This window comes from Anneissia japonica, unplaced genomic scaffold (genome assembly GCF_011630105.1).
Source record: "Anneissia japonica isolate Jap-2015-1 unplaced genomic scaffold, ASM1163010v1 scaffold1859_len985614_cov190, whole genome shotgun sequence".
Classification (NCBI taxonomy): Eukaryota; Metazoa; Echinodermata; class Crinoidea; order Comatulida; family Comatulidae; genus Anneissia; species Anneissia japonica.
Genome location: NW_022694754.1, coordinates 656,374 through 677,142, shown reverse-complemented (window position 1 = coordinate 677,142; position 20,769 = coordinate 656,374). Strand labels below are relative to the sequence as shown.

At 33.2% G+C, this 20,769-nt stretch overlaps 3 protein-coding genes across 9 annotated transcripts in view; 1 reads left to right on the top strand and 2 right to left on the bottom strand.

The window, feature by feature from the left end:
• The window catches only part of LOC117101259, a 9,309-nt gene extending 7,131 nt beyond the window's left edge, over positions 1-2,178 (bottom strand). The window contains exon 1 of the mRNA XM_033241210.1: positions 1,346-2,178. Within this exon, the coding sequence (XP_033097101.1) occupies positions 1,346-1,501 (156 nt within the window). The 5' untranslated portion in view covers positions 1,502-2,178. The remainder of the gene's footprint in view (positions 1-1,345) is intronic.
• Positions 2,179-3,311: 1,133 nt separating this feature from the next.
• LOC117101258 lies at positions 3,312-10,755 on the bottom strand. 3 transcript variants are annotated; one of them, XM_033241207.1, is made up of 5 exons: positions 10,178-10,755; positions 9,601-9,718; positions 7,734-7,910; positions 6,921-7,097; positions 3,312-6,074 (listed from the first exon to the last, which is right to left on the bottom strand). In XM_033241207.1, exons 1-5 carry the CDS (start codon positions 10,328-10,330, stop codon positions 4,048-4,050), a joined length of 2,652 nt encoding a protein of 883 aa, XP_033097098.1. In that variant the 5' UTR covers positions 10,331-10,755; the 3' UTR covers positions 3,312-4,047. The 3 variants fall into 3 exon arrangements, with proteins under 3 accessions (XP_033097098.1, XP_033097099.1, XP_033097100.1); XM_033241208.1 differs by lacking the exons at positions 9,601-9,718; positions 10,178-10,755 and adding an exon at positions 8,425-8,483 and having other exon boundaries at positions 3,313-6,074; XM_033241209.1 differs by lacking the exons at positions 9,601-9,718; positions 10,178-10,755 and adding an exon at positions 8,229-8,418 and having other exon boundaries at positions 3,313-6,074.
• An 8,532-nt stretch (positions 10,756-19,287) lies between these two features.
• The window catches only part of LOC117101257 (calcium/calmodulin-dependent protein kinase type II subunit delta-like), a 33,042-nt gene continuing 31,560 nt past the window's right edge, over positions 19,288-20,769 (top strand). For all 5 annotated transcript variants that reach the window (XM_033241206.1, XM_033241203.1, XM_033241205.1 and 2 more), the window contains exon 1: positions 19,288-19,345. The gene's annotated coding sequence lies outside the window, so the exon portion shown is untranslated. The remainder of the gene's footprint in view (positions 19,346-20,769) is intronic.

Here is a 20,769-nt window from a genome sequence, read left to right as displayed (position 1 = left end):
GTATCTCCCATACATTTAGAAATTCTAAATAATTGAATGTGAACTGTGAATGTGTGTTTGTTGTAGGCCAGATCTATCCGGGATCTGGTAAAAGTGGTCAGTAAAAGGAATCTATTTTGGGGTTTGTATCATCATGAATGTAAAAGGAAGGAACATTTTTTTTTGTTGGCCTCTAATAATAGTTTTCAGACCTTTTTAATACAAAAGATTTTTGTTTGTCTGCCCATTATTGCAGTTTTGTACTTAGTTGTTAGAACTTTCCGCTTTTTAAAGGAAGTGTTACTTACTGTCGGTAGTTACAAAGCATCAGTAGAGATTTTTATCTCCTTCGCAGTTTTCACAACAACTTGTGATGATCGTTTGCATGACTGTGACGTATCTCCCATACATTTAGAAATTCTAAATAATTGAATGTGAACTGTGAATGTGTGTTTGTTGTAGGCCAGATCTATCCGAGATCTGGTAAAAGTGGTCAGTAAAAGGAAACTATTTTGGGGTTTGTATCATCATAAATATAAAAGGAAGGAACATTTTTTTTTGTTGGCTTTGTATCATCATAAATATAAAACGAAGGAACATTTTTTTTTGTTGGCCTCTAATAATAGTTTTCAGACCTTTTTAATACAAAAGATTTTTGTTTGTCTGCCCATTATTGCAGTTTTGTACTTGTTAGAACTTTCCGCTTTTTAAAGGAAGTGTTACTTACTGTCGGTAGTTACAAAGCATCAGTAGAGATTTTTATCTCCTTCGCAGTTTTCACACCAACTTGTGATGATCGTTTGCATGACTGTGACGTATCTCCCATACATTTAGAAATTCTAAATAATTGAATGTGAACTGTGAATGTGTGTTTGTTGTAGGCCAGATCTATCCGAGATCTGGTAAAAGTGGTCAGTAAAAGGAAACTATTTTGGGGTTTGTATCATCATAAATATAAAAGGAAGGAACATTTTTTGTTGTTGGCCAGGTCTATGTAGGCACTGATAAAAGTGGCCAATAAAAAGCTATTTTGGGGTCGTTACATCATTATAGGAAAAACAAAAATCTTATATTTTAGACCAGGTCTATCCAGGATGCTGGCTTGAGTGCACTTTAAAGAATCCTGTGCATCCTTCGAGAAGAGGAGGGGGTTATCCCGGTGTACTGGTCCATTTCAGCCCCCTTTCAGGCCACAGAAGGAGTGTTTAAGTTGTGGCCCACGTCAGGTATCCTACCTGCGAATCCTTCTACCACACTACGTAAGCAAGATCATACACACTAGCTACATAGTGACTCAGGAAGAAGAAGAGTAAATTTCAATTGAACCTCTATAAACTAAACATAGTAGAAAAATATTTATACATACTTGGTCATTATTGAAATCCTGGTAGAACTCATTACCATGTTCTCTACTACTGGCCTTCACTACTATTGGAAAAGATGCTCGCTTGGCCAATTCATTTGGTGTGTAACTCCTGTGAGACCAGGTAACTGTAGTGAGCTCATGGAGTATGTTCTCCATAGCAGTACAGATGATTATGTGCAATGTCACAGCAATTTGTAGATTTTCTTCAGGTTACATGTTTATATATAGGAGATTAAAGATTCTGAGAACTTTACTCTAATAATAGTTCAGGCCTCTAATAATAGTTTTGAGACCTTTTTAATACAAAGGATTTTTGTTTGTCTGCCCATTATTGCAGTTTTGTACTTAGTTGTTAGAACTTTCTGCTTTTTAAAGGAAGTGTCACTTATTGTCGGTAGTCACAAAGCATCAGTAGAGATTTTTATCCTTCGCAGTTTTCACACCAACTTGTGATGATCGTTTGCATGACTGTGATGTATCTCCCATACATTTAGAAATTCTAAATAATTGAATGTGAACTGTGAATGTGTGTTTGTTGTAGGCCAGATCTATCCGGGATCTGGTAAAAGTGGTCAGTAAAAGGAAACTATTTTGGGGTTTGTATCATCATAAATATAAACGGAAGGAACATTTTTTGTTGTTGGCCAGGCCTATGTAAGCACTGATAAAAGTGGCCAATAAAAAGCTATTTTGGGGTTGTTACATCATTATAGGAAAAACAAAAATCTTATTTTTTAGACCAGGTTTATCCAGGATGCTGGCTTGTATGCACTTTAAAGAATCCTGTGCATCCTTCGAGAAGAGGAGGGGGTTATCCCAGTGTACTGGTCCATTTCAGCCTCCTTTCAGGCAACAGAAGGAGTGTTTAAGTTGTGGCCCATGTCAGGTATCCTACCTGCGAATCCTTCTACCACACTACGTAAGCAAGATAGTACACACTAGCTACATAGTGACTCGAGAAGAAGAGTAAATTTTAATTGAACCTCTATAAACTAAACATAGTAGAAAAATATTTATACATACTTGGTCATTATTGAAATCCTGGTAGAACTCATTACCATGTACTCTACTACTGGTCTTCACTACTATTGGAAAAGATGCTCGCTTGGCCAATTCATTTGGTGTGTAAATCCTGTGAGACCAGGTAACTGTAGTGAGCTCATGGAGTATGTTCTCCATAGCAGTACAGATGATTATGTGCAATGTCACAGCAATTTGTAGATTTTCTTCAGGTTACATGTTTATATATATAGGATAAGAGATATATATATAGGAGATTAAAGATTCTGAGAACTTTACTCTAATAATAGTTCAGGCCTCTAATAATAGTTTTGAGACCTTTTTAATACAAAGGATTTTTGTTTGTCCGCCCATTATTGCAGCTTTATACTTTGTTATTATAACTTTCTGCTTTTTAAAGGAAGTGTCACTTATTGTCGTTAGTTACAAAGCATCAGTAGAGATTTTTATATATCCTTCGCAGTTTTCACGCCAACTTGTGATGATTGTTTGCATGACTGTGACGTATCTCCCATATATTTAGAAATTCTAAATAATTGAATGTGAACTGTGAATGTGTGTTTGTTGTAGGCCAGATCTATCCGGGATCTGGTAAAAGTGGTCAGTAAAAGGAAACTATTTTGGGGTTTGTATCATCATAAATATAAAAGGAACATTTTGTTGTTGTTGGCCAGGCCTATCTAGGCACTGATAAAAGTGGCCAATAAAAAGCTATTTTGGGGATTGTTACATCATTATTATAGGAAAAACAAAAATCTTATTTTTTAGACCAGGCCTATCCAGGATGCGGGAAAAGAAAAGGAAAATATTTTGGGTTTGTTACATCATCATTAGAGAAAAGAAAGAAAATTTTTTTTACCTAGAGCCTCTGACAAAAAGATTTTGCTCCCACAAATGTAGGCCTGAGTAGGAAGGTGGTTTGACTTAGCGGTTTCCATTCTGGTTATTGAACTTGTTGTCGGGAGGAAAAAACCACACGCTGACCAATCTCAGTAGGCATGCATAGATACCCCAAGTTACATTGTTGACATGCTGTGAGGTGGCTCAAGCTACAGTACCTTTCAGCCTTAGGTGCATTTATAAATATAGTGATTAATTAAACCCATACTGAGAAGTGGCTTTCAGGCTTCGTTTGGTATGATGAATGAATAAAAAAAAAAAGGTGAATGTATTTACAGTACATCTCAGATTCTGGGAAAAATTGGTGAGCAATTATGACATGACATCAATCAACAACATTCTTCAGATTGTGTATACCTTTTTATCTTTAATCAAACAATTCTAATAATACTATACTGGTATCATATATTGTATTTATGTAATCTTATCCAGAAATGTAATATCAATATACTCATTATTTTCATGAAAGTTTTTTTTAAATATGTGTACAAATTAAGAATTTATTTTATTTAATAAGAATTATTTATTATATACTTACTGTTTTTCAAATTCTCATGTTCAGGTTATTAGGCCAGACTGGTGACTTTCAAGAGTCTAAACTAAAAATACTTTTTGGCTTTAAATATAAGAAAAATGTCTAGGAATAGATTAGGTGTCTGGAACTAGGCCTATTGTTAATAATTCTAGTTAAAAATGTATGAAGGAATAGATGAATAATGAATATCACTGCCAATTTTTTTTTTTTTTTTTTGTACGTTTTTAGTAACTTGATTCCTAACACATTATTTCTTCTTGGGTTTAGGCGGTAATAATGGTTTCTTAATTTTACTGCTTTTTATATCTTGAGTTCCAGGAGAAGTGATTGTCTTGCCTGTACAGTCACTATTTTTTTTAGGTTTTTGTGGTACCATTGGTCTTGCAGCGTTTTCAACATCTTTTTTATATTTGTTCTTTGTTAGAGATTCCTGATTATGTGTGAAGACATTGTCTTTTACAGTTTCTTCACTGTGATGTGAAACATTGTCCTTTATAGCTTTGTTGTCAGTGGAGATCTCATGTTGAATTGACTCCATGCTTTCATTTTCCACTGCCTTTCTACTCTTATTGACTGTGTCTGTTTTTGCAGGGAAATGCATAGTTGGTTTTAATTTTCTACTCTGAGAAATTATGTCATCGGCTGAAATGCATGATCGCATTTTTTTATGACTTTCTGGCAGAATGTTCATAAAATCACATCCAGTTTCCCTATATAACATTCTCTGATCTTGAACTTTGTCTAGATAAGTATCTTGACCCTGAGATAGTGCATGTACAAATGGAATTTGTTTGTTTTTACCAAGATGTTGCTCTGTTTGATGTTGACTGGTTTCTAATAAATGTCCTTTCTTCTTTTTTTTAACTGCTTTCATTTTCTTTTTGTTTTGTTTCTTGTTCTTTGCATTATCTTCATGTTTCATTGAAATTAAATTATCTTTACTATCTATTGAACTGGTATGTGTCTGTTTCTGCATGCTTGTTTCCTGGTTTCTTTGAATGAAATGCTCCTTATCATCTTCTAAAAGCGAAGTTTCAGCTGTTTTCGTCATCACCCCGATTTCTTCCTCAATAAATAAATAATCACATTCTTCCTCATCCTCATCTACTGTAGTCATTTTGTCTTTTTCATTTACTCCTTCCGAAACCTTGAAATGCTCCTTATCATCTTCTGAAAGCGCAGTTTCAGCTGTTTTTGTCATCACTCCGATTTCTTCCTCAATAAGTATATAACCATGTTCATCCTCATCCTCATCAACTGTAGTCATTTTGTCTTTTTCATTTACTCCTTCCGAAACCTTGAAATGCTCCTTATCATCTTCTGAAAGCGCAGTTTCAGCTGTTTTTGTCATCACTCCGATTTCTTCCTCAATAAGTATATAACCATATTCATCCTCATCCTCATCAACTGTAGTCATTTTGCCTTTTTCATTTACTCTTTCCGAAAGTAATGTTTTATCTGTTTTTGTCATTCTCGTTTCTTGTCCAGTGGGAACTAGATAACCATCTTCATCTTCTTCACCAACTGTAGTCATCTGTTTCTTATCTTTTGTATTTGTTCCTTGTTTTATTTGAAAAGAATTCTCTTTATCATCTGGTGAATACGAAGTTTCATTTGTTTTCATCATTCTCATTTCTTGTTCAGTAGGAACTAGATAACCATCTTCATCCTCTTCTACATCCACTGTATTTATCTGTTTGTTGTCCTTCATATTTTTTCCTTGTTTCATTGGAACTAAATACTCTGTATCTTCTACTGATGGAACTCTGTCTAACTCTGTCGTTATTGTCCCAGGCTCAAAAGGAATGGAATAACCACCATTATCTGTTGCATCCATTGACAATAATTTAGGTGTATTATTGTTCTTTTTCCTATGTACATGTGCATTTTCATATGTTGGTTTTATGACCTCCTTCGATGATAGCGGCTCATAAATTGTTTGGTCATTGTTTTGTAATTGAAGGATTTCATTGATCTCTTCATAGCCATCATCAACATCTGGATAGTCATATTCATCTGGATAGTCATATTCATCCGATGAGGAACTTACTGAAGTCAGATCCTGATATTTTCTGGCCATAGTTTCCACCTCTCTTAAATTGATTTGAGTGTAGCTTTGTTTTCTTTTCTTTTTCTTTAACTTGTTTTTTAAGTGTCTCCCTCTCGGCTTTTCATGACTAGGTTTGTCATTTATATCATTTAATTGAAGATTAGTATCCATACTAATTTCTGCAAGCACTTCAATAAAATTTGGTTGAGCATTGACTATGAAATCTAAAAGAGATGAAAATCAATTGGGCTAAATGGGAGGTATCACCACAAAATGAGTTGCATAGTTAGAAAATCACAAACAAATTAATAGATCACATTATTAAAGTTTAAATTGGTCTTTGAATGACTTTTCTAAGAGATGTGAGCATTTGAAATTTTGATATATGCAAACATGGTTTTAAAAGTCAAACTAACCTGTATATAAATAATACAAATGTGGCAAAGACAAGCCAAACCAGTCACTCGTCGCAAAAGTCGATTTTGTGTTAATAATACAGTGTTAGAGAGTAAAATAATAGCTATAAAATGGTAAAAAATCATTCAAATCAGACATTTCATTATGAAGTTACAAGCGTTTAACCACACAGCTGTTTAAAGAACAATATATGAGAAATCAGCCGTTAAAGTTTATGATTTAAGGCATTTCCCATGCAGAAACTATCTTTAAATCTTTAAATTGTGTTGTTTTAACATTGAAAATGGAGAAAATAACAGCATAGGATGGTGTGTAGATATATAAAGGTTAGTTTAGTGCAATAAAATAGATTTTTTAAAATTTGACATTTTAGCATGTCTTGGCCATTTTCTCTGAAACACGATTTGCGACGAGTGACTGGTTTGGCTTGTCTTTGCCACAAATAATAAGACTGGAAGTACAGAAGAACACTTCGTAGTAAGAATAGAATATTGTTTCAAAAAAGTAATTAAATATAATTATATACAAATATATTATATATAAATGTTGTTATATACTGAGCAGCCGTCTCATGGCAAAACTACGTAACTGCTAATTTTTGTTATGTTATGTTGTTTTGCCTTGGAACGGCCGTAGGAATGAACAATGAATACCTGCACTGCCTTGGCAGTGATCCAGTTCATGCTGATGAATGTCGTTGACTAAAACAGTCAAATCGCTCTCAAAGTTAATATAGTCATCTATGGATTTATTTCTAAGGTCAAGACCAACACATAATTGTATTTCACAGCAGTCAATGGGAACAGTCTCCGTGCTATTGCTAACTCCATCTGGACAGTAAAGGAAGTACATGTATTCATTTTACCATTGATACTTTAGTGAGATTGTGTATCCAATTCATAATAAGCCTAATTAGTTATGCATAAGTTATTTCCTCTCTGTTTGTTCTTATGTTACACTTCACAAACTTGATGAAGCTTTCAGTTCATTTCATTTATTTCGTCCAGTTGACTGGCATTGACTGCCAGCAAAAGCTTGTGTCCAATAAAATTACATCTTTAAAGTTATCATTAAATAATGTAATATATTTCAAGCCCTATTCAAAGTATTTATAGAATAAAAACAGTCTTATTTACTATAATTCAGTATTTAATTGCTTTGGAATCAACCAAGCGTAGCAACGCCCTGCGGGGCCCCCCCCCCACAATGATGCGCCACGGCGTAATAATGCAGAATACTGGGCACTGCATGACCCGGAAGATCTTTGATCTAGGAGTAATAGAAGCATCCTTTTTCTTCATACAAAAAGCAAAAACTATAAATAGAAACATAAGAAAAAAATAACAATTAATACTAATAATGGCAATTATTAATAAACAACCCGAAAGCCTATGGTTGATAAACTCTTGGCCATATAACAAAATAATACACAAATTTGTAATTTGTAAGAAATGTACTACAATTACCTTTTGACAAACACACTCCTGCTAAGTACTTCATCCAACCTCTTTGTTTGACATTCAGAATGATTTCATCTTCCTCCGTCAGGCATATCAGCTGAGAGAGATCGTGTTCTGAATGTGTCAAAGAGATTTTGATATATTGTGGAAGTATCATATCTTCGTGAAAGACCACCTTGACATCTGCAAAATATATGAAAAATGCAAATTAACAAACTATAAGTAGAGATCAGAACACGCTTAATGGTAGCTTCCACCAGTTTAATTTGTGCTCTATACACCATTTTCGCCAAATTTGAAATTAAAATTTCCGATAACCTGGCAACCACTACTGGAGGACTTCCAGAAGCCTAGAATTTCACTCTACGTAGTTACCATCATGAAATTATTAAACGGTAAAACTAAATTATTAATGAGCACGAAAATTTTAAAACTAAAAAAGAACGAAATGTTTATATTAAAAACAAGCCTAAGTCTTAAAAAAGCTGTTGTAATGTTTACATTATACAGTAATTAGATGATCATATGTGTTATCTACTGTTGCTATATCAAATTTCTAGCGGTGTGATCCGCTGCGCGGTGCTCTATTTGTAACTATCCAGCTGCTCAGACTAGGCCGCTGAAAGTCCCGCATTGAGTTGTGAGATGTTGGCGGTGCTGTTTCAAAATAATCCCAAAAAATGGTCTATACACCCACTATTTCATGTATCGACACCCTCTTAAAAACTGATGAAATATTCAGTCAAAATAGACTGGCAATGCATTCTTTGTTTTAAAATTAGATTACAACCATTTAAAGAAATTTGACCACGTGGAGCAGGGGTTTTTTAAGGCTTAAAGCTTTTTCAAGTTATTCTTTATTTTTAATACACCCACTGCTGCCTTGAAATCTCCAAAAATATATGTATATTTCTTCCTAATTATATAAATTCAAAGCATTTAACCATTCCATTACTACATTGTTTATGTTTACCAATAAAAAATTGTTTTCTCCTCCATCTGGATGTTTTCAGCAACTATTTGCTAATAAGAAAACAAAATTTAATTTTTTTTTCTACCATATTCTGACAATCTTTAAACTTTAAATTGTGAGGTCATTCATTCATTCAAAATTTAATTTAATCTCAAAATGGCAAAATTTATAGCATGAAATAGATATACAACATATAAACACACAGTAAAAAATTTACAAAGGACTCGTTCAATCAGGTAACAGTTTAAACTACAAAATTTACAGCCTGAAATAAATATACAACATATAAACACACAGTAAAAATATTACAAAGGACTTGTTCAATCAGCTAACAGTTAAAATTACAAATAGATCGTTTTCAACAAGTTTTAAAAGGTAAAACAACGAAAATTAGGACATTTTAAAAAAATTGCCAAAGAAACATGAATGTGAATTTTTTTTAAAGAATTAGTTAAAACGTGGAAAAAACTTTTAATACTCTATTTGAATCTTTGGTTCAAGACTGATACTTGTCAGACTGCCCTTTGCCCTTGGGCAGAACACTCCACATTTGGACAAGGAGAAAAAATAGGTACTAAGGAGAATAATTTGGTAGTGCTGGATTATACACGATTATACACCATATAACATAATGGGGGTTGGGGGGAGGTGTAGAGGAGGTAGCATGTTTATGGTTAATTCTGTATCGAATTAACGGCGGGAAAAAGTGGCTAGAGCAGTTCTTTTAAATATGTATACTATATAAATCCTATTATAAAATAAAACAATTCAATATAAAAGAATGGTTCTCTTTTAATTTTCAGTAGAATCAAGTCCTAAGTAACCTAGTAGCATACAACCATAAATAGCTGTATACTACAACACTTTATAACGAAACATAAATAAATATGAAATTCGAACCTCTTGAGTCCGGTTCCAACAAGGTGACTGGGCTGTTGATAGGAATACTGATTTCATTCTGATTACTGTCCTGTGCTAAAAATCGAAATTGTTTTTTAACACTGTGCAAGTACAAGACCTATTTTAAGAAAGAAAAGTATTGTTTTATTTGTATTTTATGTTTTAATGGACATTTACCACATTTGTATTTATTTGATGCTTTGGTTCCTCAATCATGGATATTTGCATAGCAACAACAATTACCACATCAAAAGTTAACACTAATGATTTTCTTGACGGCAGGGCAACGACCCCGACAGATGATAAGTATCTGGACCTAAGAATGGTGTTTTGATAATCTCATCGGCATCCAAACTATTAATTTATATAGGCCTATCCAATTCAGGCCCACATTTTATATAAACGTTTTAAAATATTTTTTTTAATGCCCCAACGAAGCCTCCTCCTCATCATCATTATCATTAATTTCCCATAGGAATGTAGGGAAAAACTATAAATCCGGAGTGTATTCATTCATTCATCTAACTTTCTATACAATAAACAGTATAGAATTGAAATAGATTAACACCATTCTTACCTGACCAACTGGAAATTTGTAGAAACATTCAGCAGATAAACACTCTGCGACTTTAACTAATATTGGAAAGCACTTTCTAGCAGCTAACTCCTTAGGTGTATATGCACGTATTGACCATGCAAGTTCATCAAGCTTCTCCAAAATGCCTGCCATTTCTTAGGACCAAATATTGAACTGCTTTACAATACAGGACTTGTAACTATTACCTAGTTCATGTTTCATGTCTTCCTACATATCAACATTGGCCAATCATCAATCATTACTCTCCATATACTGAATTGTTTCAAGTACAGTATTGTGTAGGCATATTTCCTGATGATGATGTTCTATTTTCATACAATATGTTTAGATGAGGGGAGGAGTGTTATAGTAATATGTTTTTTAGGGTTTTTTAATTTAAAAAAAAAAAAAAGAAAAAGAAATTTGTATTATTGGTTTCTGGGACCCATAGGTAGTGCTTACAGTAGCTCTTTTGTAATTCACCAGGGTATACCCTGGGAAAGCCCTTCAGCATTTTATGTCCATAACAGCTGTCTGTATTTTTCGATGTTTCCATCATCAATATTATTCCAACGACAACAATGTGTTTTCCCAGGTCGTTCTTCATCAGGATATTTCCAGATATTATGTTTTAATTTACTTTACTGGAATCTTGTAGAAAAGAATCATTGAACATAAAAAGTTGAGTTGAGCATTAAATTTTTTTTTTTGTTATTCATACTGTAGTTGATGATGTGTTTCAACTAGTTTCAGTTATCATGTGTTGCAATTTATGAGATTAAAGTATCAATCCTGTGAATTTTAGCTGGGCACTTACTGCACAGGACAGTTGTCGGCCGACACAGTTCCATAGAGAACACAATGCTACGGCATTTGCACAACCGATCGATTTTTAATGACGATTCGTTATCAAAAGTGAACTGACAATGATGCTGATGATGTCGGCGGATTATTGTACTACCATCGTACAACGTAGTGATTTGCCTGGCTTCACATATTTAAGCGAAAACCCTTAGAGATATAATAAGAATACTAGAGCACTAACTGCAATGTATTCGATGTTCAAAATACGCAGAGCTGTGTGTGTGCACCATCCAAGATGACTGCCATAGATTCAGCCAATCAAATTTCGCCTAAGCACTATCATTTTCAATGGCCCCTCAATTTACACAGAAAGTTCAGTACAGCTAGTTACCTGTATGATTGAAACTCGAGCGTTGCGGTGTATTTTTATTTATTTTTTAAAAATTTTATTTTATTAGACTATCCACCATTGCAATTTGTTTTTTGCTAGCCATATTCAAAATACCGCTGGTCGAAAATTGCAAATTAAGTGACAAGTTAAATTTTTGAATATATTATACAAGGAAGAACATTCATGGGATTGGATTTTACTCTTTTGCTACTAAAAATTATATAATTATCAAAAAAAATCAACTGCTTTAGGCATAGGCATTTCGAAGGAGGCCTAAAATAAAAAAAAGGTTTTAATACTTGCTGAAATACATCGTTTTTTCATTTAGATCTCCATTTTTCGCTACTTTAATGCAACGTTTTTTTCTGTTGTATGAGTAGTCATATAAAGGTACTATATTCCCGACAGTTGGCTATGCAGCAGTGTACCCTTTGAATGCAAACTGAAGACAAGTGAAGATATAAAGGCAGCCGACTGTCGGGTACATAACGACTATCTAGCTTAGGCCTTCCACAAAAACATGAGGCCTGGTTTAGTAAGGTAGTTACTGCGATGCCAGGGTGGTAGATCGTTTAATCAATGATATAGTGTTATCGTCTAATACGTAAAATACATTTAAATAATGTGTGTAAAATTTAAGAATGCACCGTGTGGGTCGCTTTCTTTTTTATGCAGTAGTATACGTAGCAGAGTGACGGCAGCAAGGCTAGGCGTAGTCTAGGGCCTAGATCATGTACATTCTTGATCATCGTGATGAAAACTTCGTGTGACAGACGATTGAGCCCAACTGGTATGGAGAATCGGGCCCAAGCTATTTTCAAATAAATTGTAGTCTAGCAGGCGACTGCCAGCTCACCCACTCTAGATATCGTTCCAAACTACTGTAAAATGAAAATACTGTATACCTAGTTAGGCCCTAGGCCTACAAAATTTTTTCAAAGAAATTTGCTAAAAATATTACTGTAATTTGCCTATCAAATTACATTACCAATGTGGTCTAAAATCACTATTTTGGGCCACAAAGACTCCCCCTGAATTTTTCAACCACCACACAAATTTGAAACCATATTTTCTGATTATGTCATTTATGATGACTTAATCAGAAAATATGGTTGGTTAAGTCATGTATCATGCATAGGAACGTTGATGCCTGCAAGGCTCTGGTTTATACTGCATGTTTTTCAATGCTTGTATACAGTAACATTATTATTTCGATGGAGAGGAGAAATATACAGTATCATTTTTGAAATGTGAACAATAAATTTTTGGAATTATTATTACTATTGGTTCCTATAATGCTGTAAAGCAAAGAAACCTTTGTGGTCATGCTGTGCGTCTGTACGTCTGTGAAACTGACATCAAATTTGTTGAAAGTTGTAAACAATCATCAAACTTGAATTTCCAAACAAATAAACATTTGCATACATGCAGTGTTGGTCATGTATTTGTGCCCTATCGCTTGAAAGCAGTATTGGATAAACATTAAAGCAATACACTAAGCATCAATGGTTCAGTGGATTACATATGGAAAACTTTGTCACATCTAAGTTGCCACGCCCCCACAAACGCCGTTAAGCACAGGGACTAAGCCTAGAATATCGCACACGGTGGGCTAAATTCGGGTGCTGTTGTCAAATACAGTAACTTTTCTTATGGGTTCGCACAGAATTTGAAAGTAAATATTATCTACTTTTCAGTGCTACTAAATTCAATCACCACCTATTTGGAATACGCACTTTTGAACTGAACAATTGCATTCTGTTCCTTGTAGAATGGGAAATGGGCTTGATTTCTGTCGATTTAGAAGAGGTCACCTCACTAAATCAAGCCTCAGACATAAACCAAATGAGATTTATTCGGACGGAATAATATAGTTTATTAAATACTCGTTCTTGTAATATAAAACTCGACGTGATTGGTGTAGGTCCGAATTACACACCTTTCTTCTAAAAATAAGTATATTTTTCACAAACGGTCTTTCCCAAGAATATGGGTCAAGCGTTTCAGGACATTGATAAGAGGGGAGATTGTTTAATATTCCTGATATATTACTTACTTTAATTTTTGAATTGGCGCTATATAAATGTTTATTATAATTATAATTATTATTATTATTATTATTATTATTATTATTATTATTATTATTATTATTATATATTTTAGAAAAAAAAAGATCTCCACAGGGAATCTTACTGCATTTAAAAGTGTGACTGCATTGTACGTATACTTTTTATTTGCTGACCGTCTAATAACAGTTCACTATGTAGGTATTTAGTGTGTGCAAAAACTGTATTCACCCATTCAATAATGGAACTGTACAGCACAGTCTCGCTCTAGCGATCTGCATCACCTGGGTCAACCTGTTAGCAGCGAAGGAAAACGAAAAAAACACCACAAATTTTTTCATACTGTATGTGAATGTCTATTTTGATGAAATCCAGAAGCAGTTCGTTGACCTCTCCAAACTATAATATTGGACCAAATAGGCAACTGAGGGCTCATTTATACAACATGGCATTATGCACCTTATCATCACAGCAAAGTTAAGAGTATTGTATAAACGAGGTTGGATTCTGTGTGATTAAAAACCATCTGAGAAGAGGCTACTTGAGGAATCGCAAAATTTGGACCGTTTGTGACCCTGGCGGTGCCTACTTGTTTCCTTAGGCTACAGGTCGCTAATAAGAAGAAAAATATAGTTTATTTGGCCGGGTTGGGTCGGTAAAATTAGGTAAAATATACAAGTAATGTTACATAATAGAATTTGATTGATTTTCTTGTATTTCTTGTATAGTATTTATCTTTTTGTTGGTTGCATTGTTCTTGAACTAATTTTTTGGTACTGTAATTATATTTTTAATTTGTATATTTCTGAGGTAAACCTTACTTTTTAGGACTTTTTGTTGATTTTAATTGTTATGAATTAACACAATCGATCAACAGTAAACAATCAACTCCCTCTTTCAAAACAAACCGCGCGAATTTCATTTTTTGTTTGACATCGTATCCAAAAATAATTTGCGCCATACGACAATTTCGGTGTGTGACACTTGTAATAAACCGGTGAAGCGGTTGGCGCATCGGTTGTGGCTTGGACTCCCAACCTCGAGGTCAGGGGTTAGAAACTCTCACTGTGCAAATTGCTTGTGTCCTTGGGTAAGGCATGGTTGCCTCTCTCCACCCAGGAGTACAAGTGGGTACCTGGTAGGTTCCAACACAACTGCGCTGATTACTAGCTGCAATATTATGGAATAATAATATAATTTAATTTAATTTGGTGTTCAATGTGTTCCATATGTGTTTGATCCAATGACCGTGGCAGTGATGTGAAGCGCTTAGAGGCTTTGTAAAGGCATGAAGCACTATATTAAGAACGACATATTATTATTATTATTATTAATAGCATGTTCTATAAATAGCAAATTTTGACATAACACTGGGTTAATGTTTTTAGCGTGTTGTATAAACACAATCTATTTCCTTAGAGGAAACTAACAGCACAATCATAACCTCCATAGCTTTACTATGACCTTATCAATTGTATCATATCTCCATGATTATACTATATGCAATATTTGATAATTTTCTAAGATTTTTATTTAATGTTTAAAGTTTCTTGGATTGTTACACAATATTTGATAATTTTCATTTTTACTCATACATACAGTACTGGTATTTACATTTCTGATATTCACAATACACAATTGTGAACTTACAATTCATTGCTAGAAACATTCACAACATTACATTATCAGCTGAGGGAATTTACAAGGCATTCATTTACTGCACTATGACATTAGGCTCCACCTACTCTCAATATGCCAAATAAAAAAAAATTAATAGTTTCTCGTCTCCTCACGCATCTATTCTCTCTGCCTCATCAATTTTTTTTTTTTTTAAATTTCTTTTATTTTATGAAATGTATGCAAATCTGGCTAAATCACATCAGTAAAATTCCTCTCTCGATCGTTCATAGTTGGGGATACATGGTGTGAATTATGTCTAGTGCTTCTTTTGTTTGCTTTCAATGTGTCTGCTTGGTAAAAGTGAGAAAGTAGTTAGTAGTTTCCCATCGACCATCTTGAATTGACCATTTCAGGGTAAACAAAGAGAAAGGAAAAAAAAGTAAAGAAAAATAAAGTGCCCTCATTCACCTTTTTTTCAAAATATTGGGACAAGAAACTACGGTGCTTTTATTTTTTACTTGGCCTTATATAGCTATGGCTCCCTTATCTTCCTGGTTTTGTTTCTTTCCATAATTCCTACATCATTACAAATAGTGTAATATTTTACCAATGGCCAACATATGAACTTCGACCCTTGTAGCAGTCTGATTATTATTATTATTATGCTATATTTAAACGTTATATTTACAATGTCAATAAAGAATACTAAACGTAATATTGATATAGCTTTGAAGTTAGTTTTTCTTTCATTTGTTACAGTATATCTTTCCAACACCTAAATGCACAATATAAGGAAGTATTTTTTCATTGGCAAATAAATAAGTGAGAAATTAAATTATTTGAATGTTTGATTTGCATTTGGAAAAGACACATTGTTATTATAGGTAAATTTTGATATATATGGTGGGGACACTTTTTATTTCATAAGTCAATAAATAAGTAAATAATTTATTACACAGATTTGGACCTGTAAAACTTAAAGGTTTTTAGCTATTAGAATAGAAAGAGGAAAGTATCTCAAAACTCTTAATTTTTGATTCTGGAAATGATTTCCTTTCCCATGTCTTCAATTGTTAATGATTGTACCTTTGCACTGGCCTTGTGTCTGGTTCATGTCACTACAACAGAAAATGAGGTTATAATTGTCTGTTCGCCTATGTAATTTTTGAGTAACTGTAAATTTCCAACAATACCCACAAATATTTGCTTTACAAGTTATTCACCCTGTTCTCATCTAGCATAGTCCTTCAACATGGAAAAATGTTTCCCACTGTTATTAATTGTTTATGAATCATTACCTCATTCATTGGCCTTTTGTCTGATTAATGTCATTACTCTAGAAAATGAGGTTATAATTGTTTTTTCGCACATGTATTTTTTGAGTAACAAATAATTCAGTCTAGATTCTGATAGAGCATGTGATACTATAATATTGCCTTTCCTTATTTTAATTACAAATATATTTCCATACATTTCACATGCAGTGTTACTTTCACATTAAGAAGGCATTTCACATTTTTATTAGACTTTGGCAAAGGTCTACATGGTTGTAAACAGCGAATTTTATGTTTTTTATTTGGCGTACCAGAAATGTTATCAACACATCCAGCTTTGTTACTGACATTATTCAGACTTTTCTTCACTTCAGTGATCTCATTGTGATTTTTTTTGCCAGTTTTATCTTTTTCTTGATATTCATGTTGTTTTAAACTTCGTAATTCTTCATTTGCATGTTTCTTTTCAAATTTTACTTTATTTTCTACCAAATTGTTTTCTTCATTTTTGTATTCATTTACAGCATTCTCTACTTCATTCTTTCTTCGATATTTCACCAAAGTGTTTTCTTGCTCATCTTCTCCATTTACATGTCTCTTTCCTTCTTCCTTTTCTTCATTTTCTAGCAAATTACTATCTTCCTTTGCGTATTCTACATTTATACCATTTTGTTCTTTCTTCACTTTCTTTTCTGAAGCTTTTTGTGTGTTTCTGCTTCATTTGTAATCTTTTTATTATCTTTCCCCAAAGTTTGTTCATTGAATGTCAACATCATGTCTTCTTCCTTTATTGGATTGTTTTCTCTTCTGTCATGCGCTGTTCTGTTTTCAACTTTCTGAAATACTTGTTTTCAATATCCTGTGATGTTAGGGGGAAATTCCATGTATATATCTGGTAGAAAACAGAACAAACAGATTAAGTACATGGATAATGATTTTTCCTACATGGATGATATCTACTACATAGAAAATTATTCTTCATTTTTCTCCAACAGCACCTGTTGGTGCCCTTCTGCACTGTACCCTCTATAGACGTTAATATACATACTTAACACCAACACTGGTATAGATACTGTGTTTAGTTAGAAATTTTAGAGTCAAACTACACCTGAACGTGTTCTTTAAATGGTCACCTAAACTGAAGGAAGCACTTTTCACAGATAGGTATAAATGTTTAGGCCTCCTGCCCTTGCTGTGGAAGCAAACAAAGTGCAGTTTATATTTCAAAAACATAGTGGGAGGAACTATTTATTAAAGGGCATAAACATAACCTTCCATCCCCCTTTGCCATATCAGTAAAAAGCTTGGTGGTACAATTAATTAGTGACAATTAATATCCTACATATACCTGGTAATATTCTTAAGTCCTATCTATACTATGAAATGTGACATGACTGAATATGGTCATGATGACATCACATCATGACCATATATGGCATTTCATGACTATGGGCATTCAACAGTTTTTTGTTAAAGAAAATTTGGTAGTGTGAATAGTTGAAGCTTTATAGTTCAACTGCCAACCTTGCTAGTTCATATGGTTGCTACGGTAGTTTCTTTTATGGATATTACTCTAGTCAATATTTCACATGTCATGCACAGAGTTTATATATCCTACCTGTGTGGAATTGCAATTGCAATCACAGCATCTTAACATTACATAATGACGAGAACAATGCACCAGCAGAATATAAATACTCACAGCTGTGCACACTTCTTAAGATCTGTCACCCTCTAAGTGTTATATAATTATATAACACTTGTATAATAATTAAGATTCACTCCTTGATTAGTTAGTTATAATTGTTACTGCTTTATAGAAACAACTTGTACTTATCTGCTCCGCTTGTTAGATTGCATAAAATCTGAATAAAATAGTGTAGATTGAACACTGAGAAATCAGTACATTTCTCGGTACATTACATGCGTATATTTGTGTATAGTCTACAAAGGGACTTGAGAATCGGGTTCAACTATACCACACCTATTGTGCTTTTTTCACTCTTGAATAGTTCCCTACTCCTATTAAAAAATTTTTTTTATAAATATAGATTTTGTGACAAAAAAAAGAATATAATGTAAAGTTACATGAAGTCTGATTTGAGATGCATTTTATACTACTCACATTTTTAAAACTGCTTGTGATTAGTAAAATATGAAAAATAAAATACTTTTTGTATGCTGGTATGCAATACTTTAATAAGTAATAAATTTATTTGACAACAATAGGAAATAGCAAGTACTTATGTCAGTTGGTTTCTACTTGTGTTTTTTTTTTGTTTTTTTTTTTGTGACCGACAGTTACAATTGAGGACAGGAGATTAATCTTTGAGTATATAATAATGTTTCAATAAAGCGTCAATCATTCCGTATTTCTGTTGAAAAAAGTCAGTGGTGTGAAATCTCGCATCTTTAAAACTCACACATTTAAAACTGCTTGTGATAAGTAAAATATTTTAAAAAGTATTACTTTGTAATAAATTTATTTGAGAACAATAGGAAATAGCAAGTACTTACAGTATGTCAGTTGGTTTCTACTTGTGTTTTTTTTTGTTTTTGTTTATTGTGGCAAAAGTTAGAATCGAGAACATGAGATTAATCTTTTCAATGAAGCGGTAATCATTCCGTATTATTTTGAAATTTCTGTAAAAAAAAATCAGTAGTGAGAAATAAACAAAATTTTTTAATCTGTGAAACCTAATTATAATTGATTAAGAAAAAAAAAATGAAATTGATATTCATTCTAAGTGTTACTTTAAATTTAGGTTTTGTCAATTGTGCATTTTTGATTTATAGTTTAGTTTAATAAATTTTATATATAATTTGATTTAAGTACCTCTCAACGTTTCACAGGGTGAATCTTGTAAATAAATAAAGGTTATTGTTATTTCAGGAATTTCATCATAATAAAAATAATTGAATATTTAAATATGATTATAAATATTTTTTATCTTGCAGTTCGTCTCCATTATAGTATCAGGTCTGGAAATCTGCATTACTTCATTTTCGATCTGTAAGTATTATTTTGGTAATTTTTTTTAAGTTTTGAGAGCACTGTTGGAAAAGAAAAAGTCAAAGAGCCATTATTTCCTGAATAAATTGGCTAAGGGCAACTTTTAAAGGAAATAACGCTGCTTTGGTTTTAAATTTTCAACAACGCCTAAATAACTTAACTGTTCTCATCTAACACAGTCCTTTGACATTACAAATATGTTGATGGTATAATACCGAAACCTCCATGCACAGTTAGGTCAAACACTATGGAGATAGTGCCGCCGCCAGCAGGGAGGTAATTTGAGTGAGCCCTGCCCAGACTATGAAATATTATGTGAAAAAAGCATGTGACTTGCTTAAATATGTTCTTAATGACATCACATCACAGGGCATAACCACATTCATGGGAAGATGATTTCGTATAGGCCAAGTTTAAGTGTTTCTTTAATATATATGATAAAATACTACTGCACTAGTAAACTGGTCGAAAAAGGGGGTTGGCCAAACCCCATAACCCCCTGGTTACAGCCTGCATCATGACCATATATAGGCACATGATGACTATGTACGAGCATGTAACAGTTTTTATCAAAGAAAAATTAATAATCTGGACAGAGCTAGTTTAAAGTACAAACATTTTAAGTTTTCCCACAAAGAACATATTGCAATTTATTTACATTTAAAGATGAAAATTACTTTATTAGCTTATTTGGCTTCAATATTAGAAAACAAAAATAGTCTGTTTGATAATTAAATACCTTGTGGTGTTTTTATTTGTTCAAAATTTTGGTGGCATTATCCATACGTGACCTATCTGAAAAATATTAATATGCCGGTAGGCCTTTTTCCATCATATTGACACTTTATTGTATATTTGCCTGTGTGAAGTTGAATAATTAAATAAATAAAAATAAATAGGCATAGTAAACATTCTTATTCAACGTTCTAGTTTCCCATTGACATTTCATGGATAGAAAGAGACAAATAAAGTGACATTCCCAAGAACACAAACAATAACATAGGAATTTATACCACAACTTTTGCCATGAGAAAGACACTGGTATTGTTTTTATTACCACCCGGTCATTAGCATTGACATAGGCAGTGGGAAGAGCCCCTTCTGTGACAGCAAATTAGTTCCTGAAAGTGGGTTTAAATACAAAAAAAATTGACTTTTAAGGTTTTTCAGAATAGGGATTCAGTTCAGTATTCTCAGTTTATGCACTCTCCAAAAGCAACCTACGCCCTTGAACTCATAATTGGCAAACCAGCACAACATTTCCAATACCCTTGTGTTGCATTTGTACACAAATGCATACAGGTACCCTTTTATACTCCTGAATGATGACCAACATAGGTAAATTGCCTTGCCCACAGAAAGCTAAATGCATAGTGAAGGTTAAAGTATCCGACATCACAATAAATTCTGCAAGCCGCATTTGC